General features: G+C 42.7%; 1 protein-coding gene across 11 annotated transcripts in view; it reads left to right on the top strand.

Annotated features, from left to right (window-relative positions):
* Nucleotides 1-3,382: 3,382 nt before the first annotated feature.
* Nucleotides 3,383-9,456, top strand: part of MAP3K4 (mitogen-activated protein kinase kinase kinase 4) — a 70,310-nt gene continuing 64,236 nt past the window's right edge. For 4 of the 11 annotated variants that reach the window (XM_054193811.1, XM_054193809.1, XM_054193810.1 and 1 more), the window contains exon 1: nucleotides 3,389-3,718. In XM_054193811.1, coding sequence (XP_054049786.1) covers nucleotides 3,657-3,718 — 62 coding nt within the window. In that variant the 5' untranslated portion in view covers nucleotides 3,389-3,656. Of the gene's footprint in view, nucleotides 3,719-3,757; nucleotides 4,044-9,456 lie in introns of those variants that run through there. The other 7 variants (XM_054193818.1, XM_054193813.1, XM_054193812.1 and 4 more) reach the window with 7 other exon arrangements.

Raw genomic sequence — 9,456 nt, 5'->3', positions numbered from 1 at the left:
ATGACAAAAGCACAGCTGCACGTATAATCCCGCCTGATACTTGTGATGAAATGAGGAGAAAGGAATAACAGAATCTATGTCGCAGCAGTAGATAGAAATGTAAAGGGTAGTTGCAGTAGAAATTAAAAGAAAATCTATTTGAAAGACTATTTTTGTTACTAGGATGCTATTGCCATCTCTTAAATTTTTATTGCAAGTTCTAGCACTGCTGGTGTAATAAAAGGCATGCTGTTGGAATAAAAAGCAATTCCTAAGCAGTCGCAGTATCTGCTAAAAATATAAACCCACATGGTGGGTGAGAAAAAGAACAAAATTTAAAACAGAAATAAACTGGAAAAAGCTTGTCTATTTTGACAGTTACCTGTTTTCTTTTTAAACCTAATTTAATTTTGCGGTCGTGGTTTTGCAACTTCAGGCAATAAAGTCCATTAACATTACTAATATTTTAACTCATTTTTTCTGACAGTTTAAGACATAATTTATTTTAATGTCTGTTTTAATTCTGTGCATTCTTCTGTTCCAGTAGTGGAACCAGAGCGAACAATTTCATTTATCAATTTCCATGCACCTGTGCTCTGTTGATATGTTTAGACTCAAAAACTAGCAGTCAGGGAGTCTTTGAAGTAAAAACACATTTTTATTTCAATAAAAACACAAGAAGACAAAAATCATTAAAAGAGTTTGGTGCGTATCAATTTTTGTAAGACCTCTGCAACTTCTTTAAATTTTGTCTTTGCTAAATATTATCTCTGTACAGGCTCTGACAGTCTTATGACATCTGCTGTTTCCTGTACCGTCAGCCCCATATATTGCTGCATCTCTCCTTTCCTTCCAAGTTCTCTGTAGGCCATTCACAAACCTCCCCTCTTACAATTCTCTCCCTGATGCCAGGAGCTATGTTGCTCACTATGGCCTATTGCAGACAAAGAACTGCCATTGTATCCAACTTAGAGCCTTGCTTTGCTTGGCCAGTTATCTGTAGTGTTAGCATATTCTCCACGGTATACCACAAGAATGTGATGCAACCCAATATGGCGGGTTGCCCTAAAGGGAAAGGGGAAGAGGCATGCAGGGAAGTTTATCCTGGACCTCCTTGTTTGCGAGGCTGCAGTGAACCCCAATTTGCTTCAGGAAATCATCTTAATATTTACAGAAATTAGTGGCAGCAGGCAGTCCCCATTTCCATCTTTGCATTTCCACCTTTGTCACACCATCACATCTGTGGCAAAAGGCAGGATTAAATTCTTTTTTTCCTAGTTAATGAAAACTCTGGGCTTCTAACATACCACTACACTGATTGTTTGGATTGAAGAACCAAAGAAGCTGAAAGATTTTGCTGTGATTGCTCTGCTCTGCAAATATCTGAAGAGGTGGCGTCAGATGACGATCCATAACACGGCTGAAAAGAATGCTAAAAGCCATTGCTATGCAATTATTAGGAAAAATTATGCAAATAGTAGGAAAAAATTTAAGACTGAAAGGGTTATCAAGCATTGGAACAGGCTGCCCAGGGAAGTGGTTGAGGCACCATCCCTGGAGGTATTTAAAGGACAGGTAGACATAGTGCTTAGAGATATGGTTTAGTGATGGTTTTTATCAGAGTTAGGTTGATGGTTGGACTAGATGATCTGAAAGGTCCCTTCCAGCCTAGGCGATTCTATGATTCCATGAATTACTTCATCAATGACGTTGAGCCTTTGTTATTTGCAATCATACTTTAAAAAGTGCATACTGTGAAATAAGCATCTTTGCTTTAGATTTAGAGAATTTATGGTTTTATGGAGATGACAAGTAATTTACTAGGTTAGCACTTCAGAATTTCTAATGTTGACTTTTGTCATCTATAGTTTCTATGTACAGTTCATGATGACAGACTAGTAGGAACGTATTGTTTGTATCTGTCTTTAGAACTGCTTTTTGGTTTCGAGATCAAGTATTTGACCAAAAATCATTAACATGCTAAAGACTGCTTTTTTTCCATTATATGAGGTAATCTTAAGTAACAATTCTGCACTTAAATGATGATTGTGTTGATGTTTAAATGTCATGACCATCAGGGTCATGATGATCCAGGTATTTTTCTTGACCTATAGAAAACAAGGAACTGGCTTCCTGGATAGTGTGATTCATCTGGTCCCACATTTTAATACACTAAGATGATACATGTATAGTAGAATCACCTTCTTCATTTCAGCTTTGAAGAAAATCTCTTATTTCAAAGGGCCTGTTAAAATCAATGTGTAGAAACTTCTTTTCTTAAACTTGGACAGATACGTGGATAACTTTATATCATGAACAGTGACTTTAGAACTGAACTTCAGTTTCAGGCTAGAAACCTGTGCAAATTTCTTGTGCAGTTAATTTAATGAAGGCACAAAGCAGAATCTAGCATTGATTCCAGTCCAAGTTCAAATTTCACTCTTCAGAAACAACATATACTGTTTGTACACACATTACCGATGCCACGGTTTGCTGATCTGCTTCCAGCCCTATAAAACAAAAGATCAGGCTCTCTCTCACCAATTGTAACAATTAAATAACTCATGGCACTTTTCTGCTTTGAAGGGCGTTAACGTTGGTATTCCAGCCAAGCTATAGTTCAGGAAATTACATTTTTCCTCCCTCTATTTCCAAATGGATAACGTGGCTCCAGTTCTCCGTTCAAGGCCGATAACCATTGCTACTGGAGGCTTTAGAAAGATGGGGTTTATCCAATGAGACAAGTTGCTCCGTAAGCAGCAGAACAAATGATGCCTGCTTTTCTTTTCTTTTTTTTTTTTTTTTTTTTTCTCCTACTTTGCCTGCAAAGCTAAGAGCACCCCTGCTCATTCTTCCATCTAACGCCTCCCCAGGGGGGCCTTGAAGGCCTTTCATGCCTGTGACCTCCTCGGAGAAGGCTGTGGTGGCTCCAACCTCAGCAGGCGCGGGCCATCAGGCAAGTGGGCTGCAGGGAGCTGGCACCTGCTGAGCTAACCACGTTCCTCTCAGTAATCAGCTTTTTCTTTTACTCTACTCCCGGCTGCTCAAGCCGTGCGAAAACTTGCAGTTTTTGAGACCCCCCCCGGCACCCGCAGCGACCGGCGGTGGGTAACGGCGACCAGCCCCGTCGCGGCTGGGGAGGGAGCCAGGCGCCGGCCGGCGGGCCGACAGCTCCCGCCGCCCTTCCACCGCCGCCCGGCGCCGGGACACAGGCGGCCTCTCCCGGCTGGAGGACGGCGGGGAAACACCCCCCCGCCGCCGCCGCCGCCGCCTCCCGAGAGGGAACGGCCGCAGCCTCGCAGCCCCGTCCCCACCGCCTGCCTGAGGGGCAGGCCCCCCCCCCGCCAGCCTCGGCGGGGGCAGCGGGCTGGGGGAGCCCACGCCCCACTGCCGCTCGGCGCCCGGCCACAGCGCAGCGAGTGAGCGCCTCTGTCTCGGCCGGTCCCTCCTCGCCCGCCGTAGCGATGCTCCCGGCTTCGCTGCCCTGGGAGGCTGTTTTCAAGATGGCGGCCGCGCGGGCGGCTCTGCGCGGCCGGGTTCCTGCAGCTGGGTAAAGACATCCCTCCGTCCGTCCGTCCGTCTCCCCTCCTCCTCCTCCTCGCTGCACCCCCGGCGCCGCAGCGGGACAGGCCGGGCCGCGCACTGGGACCCGCCACCATGGCGGTCTCGGTGCATGCATGAGAGACGTCGCCGCGCTGGTCTCTGCCGCCGCCATGGAGGAGCCGCCACTGCCGGGGAGGTCAGTACCCGGCGCTGCCAAATAGGGAGCTACATGCAGAGAGCGGTGCGGGCCGCCCGCTGCCAGATCGTGAGGCGGGCCGGGGGTGTGAGTGCCCGCCGCCCCTCCGGCACGGCTCTGGCGCTGCACGCCCGCCCGCCGCCAGCCGGGCACGGCCTCCGGAGCCCTGCCTTGCCCGGGGTGCGATTTTAACCTTCCCACCCCCTTCTCCCCTCCCCGTCTCTTTGGGATGCAAAAGCTCCGGCTGCTGCTTCTTCGGCGCTGCTGGAAAGGGCCCACCGAGTGGGAAGGTGCTGCGATAAGGAATCTCTAGTGGCTGCGGTGGGTAAGGCGGTGTTTTGTGGGCACTTTGCAATTAAAACCAAATCGTTTCCTTCCTCCCCCCTCTGAGTTGAGCAGCGGGTGCTGCTGGGGCCCTGGCAAGGCCAGCTCTCGGGCACAGCTTTTACCGGCGGCGGAGCAGCGTGCGGAGGGGAGGGGGGGCCGCGGGGGAGCCCCCCGGCATGCGGGCAGGGTGTCACCCCCGCGCCTGGGCTTTGGCGAACTGCAGCGATAAAAACCCCGCCGCCTGCAAGAAGGGTGTCTGGTGTTCCCGGCAGCCGTGCTTAAACCCAAGTAGTTTGGTTCTCTCTGGCGCAGCGATAAAACAAGCAGAATCTTGGAGTACCGCTCCTGGCAATGTTGCAATCGATATTTGTCAGAAGATGCGTTTTTTTTCTAAAAAAAAAAAAAAAGGTTTTCCACAAAGAGGGCTAGCATTGTGATGCCTCGAGCTTTTTGCAACTGCTGTTACCTCCTGAATGTGCTGACCTGCAGATTGGCTTTTTGCAAGTCTCCATCTGTGCCCTGCTGAGAGATGGGGATGCAAATTGCTTCATGGTTTAGTGTTTCCAACTGGCTGTATAAGTGTTGCATAAGTCCAAGTTATTAATTCCCTGGCAATTATTTCTCCTTTTAAAATAACATCCTGTTGATGCACTTCACTTCTCACTAGGAGGCATTCAGGAAACGTTTTTTAAAACGCTTGTGTGATCAATTAGTACCGTAAGGCAATAGTCAGACATGTTGTATTCCAGGTGTGCTGTACAAAAAAGCTTCATGCTGTCACATTCCTGAGATCATTCTTGGATATTGCAAGGTACCATTTCGTATTGATACAATAAAAGGGAAGCGGTGATGCACTCCAGTTTGGATCGAGGCTATGGAGTTGAACAATGTCTGGTTTGAGTTTTCATTAATGCAGTTTAATGATTTGTTTTTCTTATGTCATGAGAATGTCAAAACCAGAAGGTATGTAACAGTTAATTAGATTTAACAGAAATGTTATGAAATACAAATGCCAGTAGGGCAACTGAATTCATAAGCTTCCAAGTTTCTTTTTACAGGATCTTCAAAGAGTAATAGTGCAGGTTAAGCAGAAAGTGATTTAAAATGAAGTTTGTACAACAGCATGACCCTAGACCTGGGCTGTCTTCATGTAGAAGAGTAATCTGCAGTGCCTGAATGGAAAACACCCAGGCATTTCCTGTCTAGGGCCATTTCTGACCTCTGCTGGATTCTGCTTATTAAAAGACAGTTTATATGAGTCGGATGTGGGTGTGGATAGTGTGGTGGCAACTTTACCTAGCAAATGAAAATTGAATTAGTTATTTCAGAGTGAGCTGGTGGGTGGGAAGGAGATGTCTCAAAATAATTAGGTAGCCTTAATTTGTGTAGGGTAATGCATATACTCCACCGTGATTCACTTCTGTGTGTACTTTGTGTATCAACTTCCCATCTGCTTTAGAACAGAACTGCTTCTCTGACTTTACATAGTACTTGCTTTTTCTTAAAAGAAATACAAGAGTAAAGTATCTGAAGCTTTTTCAACATGATTAAATTTGATTTAAATTTTGGAGTTATTAGGTGTTGAGTCTTGAGGCTGTGAGGTCAGAATCTTGTTGAAATCAGTGGGACTGTGTGCTGGCTTGAGAATTTGAAATCCTTTTGGTGGCAGATAGCTTTTAATCCCATTTGTAGAGTGTGAATGTGTTCTTATGATAAAGAGTTCTTCTGTCTAGCACTGAAGTGCATTGGTGTAGTGCATTCTTTTTAAGTTAAATGTAATTCTGTTGGAGAAGTCCTCAGTCGTTGTCATTAACAATATACCTACATTTAGTTAAAAAAGGAATTTTACTGATTTATTGTTGTGAGACTGCCGTGTGTTGGAAATCCGTTTGTGTAAAAATTCTGTGCCTTGTCATAATGTAAATGAAATGGTACATTTTGTAAATCTAAGGCAAGCTTACAGTATATTCATGGCATTTTTGTTTTGTACAGTCCTTAGCCCAAATTGATTGAGAATCCCTCTCCAAAAGCAAACTGTTTTTCCCAGGTCTTCCTTTCTTTCTTGAAGCACCCTGTGGGGTGGGGAGAGAGGGGAGGCAGCTCTGAACTGAAAAAGACTTAGCGGACCTATGAGCAGATGCTGATTTTGAGATAGGGTTGTACTTGGACATTGGACAGCCTGCTGTGGTTATGGATAAATGAAAAGATACTACTAAACTGTTTGGGAAGAATTCATGTTTAAGTATGAATCCTTGTAACAAAGCAAACAGAAAGTTTTCAAGGTAAGGTGTTTCCAGTTTGATAATTCAGAATGTGAATTTAAAAAGGTACATGTTTGGTTCTTCTTGATTATGGCCTGTAGGCTTTACATTTTCTGAGCCCAATTTTAGGCTTTCCCAAGAATTTTCTGGCACAAATCCACTGTAGAGAAAAATGAGGCCTTAAGCATTTCCTTTGTTGGGATGACAATTTTGGTGGCACTGCAAAAGCATGAAGAGCCGTAGGGCTACTCTAACTTGTGCCTTGATCACTTGTAGCCCTCTTTTCTCCTGGTGTGCATCCAGGGCAAGGGGTGAAGGAAGGAGCAAGGCTGTGAATAAAGCGGGACAGAATTGTGATTAAGGTGGAGGCTTCCTTTGCACTGGAGAATTTTTCAGTGGTTGGTCTATCAGATTTGTTGGCTCTATGATGACAATGAATTGGGCTGTCAGTCTGCAGCATCTGTTGTTTGGGGGAAGCCTGAGGTCATGTCATGAATTGCGCTCAACCTGTTTTTCTATTTGCCAAACTGTCTGTATGACTGATAGTGTATCAGCAGTGAAAGAGTTTAAAATTATTTTATTAACTTAGGATCATAGCTTCAGTGGGAAAAATGATTTAAGTTTTGAGTTTGACTATCCTTTATTGTTGTTATATTTTCCCCATGCATTTAAATGAGGTAAGATGTAATCTCTATTCTTCATGTATTGCATTTTCTTGTTTACATGTGCAAGATTGGGATGAATGACTGATTGCTCCACCTACGCGCAAACACACACGAAGTGCTAGTTGAGATGTCTTTGGCATTTGTAGCAGCAAGGATTAGTCTGCGTTGTGTGGCTGCTTGAGTTGTTTTTATGTCTGTTAATTAGTGCTGTCTGTGTCGAGGTTGGTTTTACTATTATGTAAGCTAGTGATATTGGCCCTTGTGGAATGCAAACTGTGCTGTGATGAAAAACAGATCTACTGAATTTAAAGGAAAGGATAAGGGATATGCAGTAACTTTTATTTTAGGAAGCGAATTGGGAATTTTAGAGGCTTATAAAGATTTGGCTTCCATGACAACCACATTTCTTAAATGACATACAAACCATTCTTTTAAACTGCATTTAAAATAGATTTAGAAAACAATTTTTTTTTTTTCTTTACTACCCACTGCTAGTCAAGTAGTATGTTGACCCCTGTCAGCACAGGAAGATAGGGGTATCTCAGCTCATATTTCTTCAGCTGTGTGGTTGGATTTGCTGTTGTATATGCCATTTATGTTTGCAGGGCTATTACATTCCTTAAGTTTTCTTCTGCTCTCAAGTGTTAACTGCATTGATGCTATGTTTAGCCTGTAATTTATTAACTAATTTTTTAATTTTTAAAAGTTAACTTAAAAGCTTATTTGTTTAAAGAGTTGCTAATTGTCCCATGCTCATCCTTGGCCAACTGCAAACATAAAGCCAAACTGGAATGTTTGCTCTTAACACCTGAGTTTTAGTGCTACTGAGTTGCCAAATGTTCACTCATGTCCAGTCCAAGAATGCTCTATGTAAAATCACATCAGCTCGACCTGAATCTTGATCAGGTTTATTCTGAATCCAGACAAAATGGCATATAACTGTATTGCCCTGATGAGTGTCTCCTGCTGTCGTGGGGTAGGAGGAGGACTTTTATTCTGTTCTTTCTGTGTCCTGCTAACATTTAATGGTATTGACTGTCATGTGTTGCTTTCTAGTGTGGTATACATGTATGATTTATTCTGCCTTTGGCTTATGTGCACTGCTGGTTTACTTGCTCATGGCTTCTCTGAGAGCAGTACTTGTTAAGGTTTTTACCATTTTAGCTATGAAACATCTGTCTGGTAAGTGATGTCCACTGAGCATTTGGGGTGCTCCAGATAGTGCAGAGTACTGCAGGTCCATTGCATTGCCCGATTTTTCCAAAGATTGTGGACTAGTGGTCCAGCACCTAGTGTTTAGGCACCAGCTTTCACTAAAAACATATTTAAATCTTAGTGCTTCATCTTGAGGTTTCTTGTAGACTTTGAATTCATCTAAAAGATGAACTGAAACTTTGGGATCAAAACTCGTTGGTGGCTTTTTCTTATCTAGGAATGGGACTCTCTGCCAGAAGAGTAAAGTTTGTGCACAGGAGAGCAGGGGAAGAATAGCTGTTACAGATCGTGCTATCTTTTATCCTAGGTCTGTGTCTTTCCCAATTTGTCACTGTTATATATGATATATTTATAGTTGAGCCTAGCAGCTTGATGCTTCCTGTCATAGTATCTCTTTTCCCAGTAGTATGTAACTTTTCCTGGTGTGGCTTAAATGTTCCTGAAAACCATCCAGATCTGTTAGTATAGATTTTTCATAAGTAGTTCTTAATTAAATGTACCTTATTTTTTGGGTGTGTAACTTGAGTAGCTTGAGACCTGGAGATCTAATTTGTGTAGGTGCCAAGAACTTATGGCATAGTTTTAACCAAATAATATATTTGTGAATGGTGGGGAAAAGCTCAAAACTGAATGTACATGCATATTCTGTAAATGCTGTTATGTCATAATCCAAATTTGCATGAAAACTTATAATAATCAAAGATGGGAAAATTAGTTAACCTTTCTCTGTTTCCAAATTTACTAGTAAAAAAGAACAGGAAGTTCTGATTATTATTTTTTCTGAAATGAGAACATGAAGAACAGCCAATACTGTTATAAGAGCTGTATTTTATTTATTTTTTGTACTTATTTCTAGCTAGTGTAACTTGCAGAAGAAAAATTACTTTCTTAGATCATTTAGATAGGTCTCAATAGCTCTTATTTCTGCTTGCAATAAAAAGATATGAATACTAATATGCATTTTGCTTAATTTATTTTTAACTCATTGTTTGACAGTTTCTGTCTTTTTGAAGTTTACCACATTTTTGTAGTCAATCAATAGGTGCTTCAGCACTTCTCTGCTCTTTCAGTAGCCTTTGTTACATTTTTCTGTAACTCTGTGTCTTTCTGACAGAAATACAGTAATCAAGCACTTAGAAGCTTCTGCAGGAGAATTTTGGGAAAAGTGTCAAAGTGTTGTAATTTGCAAGACTGACTGGTAGTTTCCAGATCTTGAGAAGCAGAAGATTTTATTTGAATTTCTCTCTTAAAATCAACATTGCTAGTCAGT

This window comes from Rissa tridactyla, chromosome 3, assembly GCF_028500815.1.
Source record: "Rissa tridactyla isolate bRisTri1 chromosome 3, bRisTri1.patW.cur.20221130, whole genome shotgun sequence".
Taxonomy (NCBI): domain Eukaryota; kingdom Metazoa; phylum Chordata; class Aves; order Charadriiformes; family Laridae; genus Rissa; species Rissa tridactyla.
Note: the sequence above shows the minus strand (reverse complement) of the source record. Positions and strands in the feature narration are given on the sequence as shown.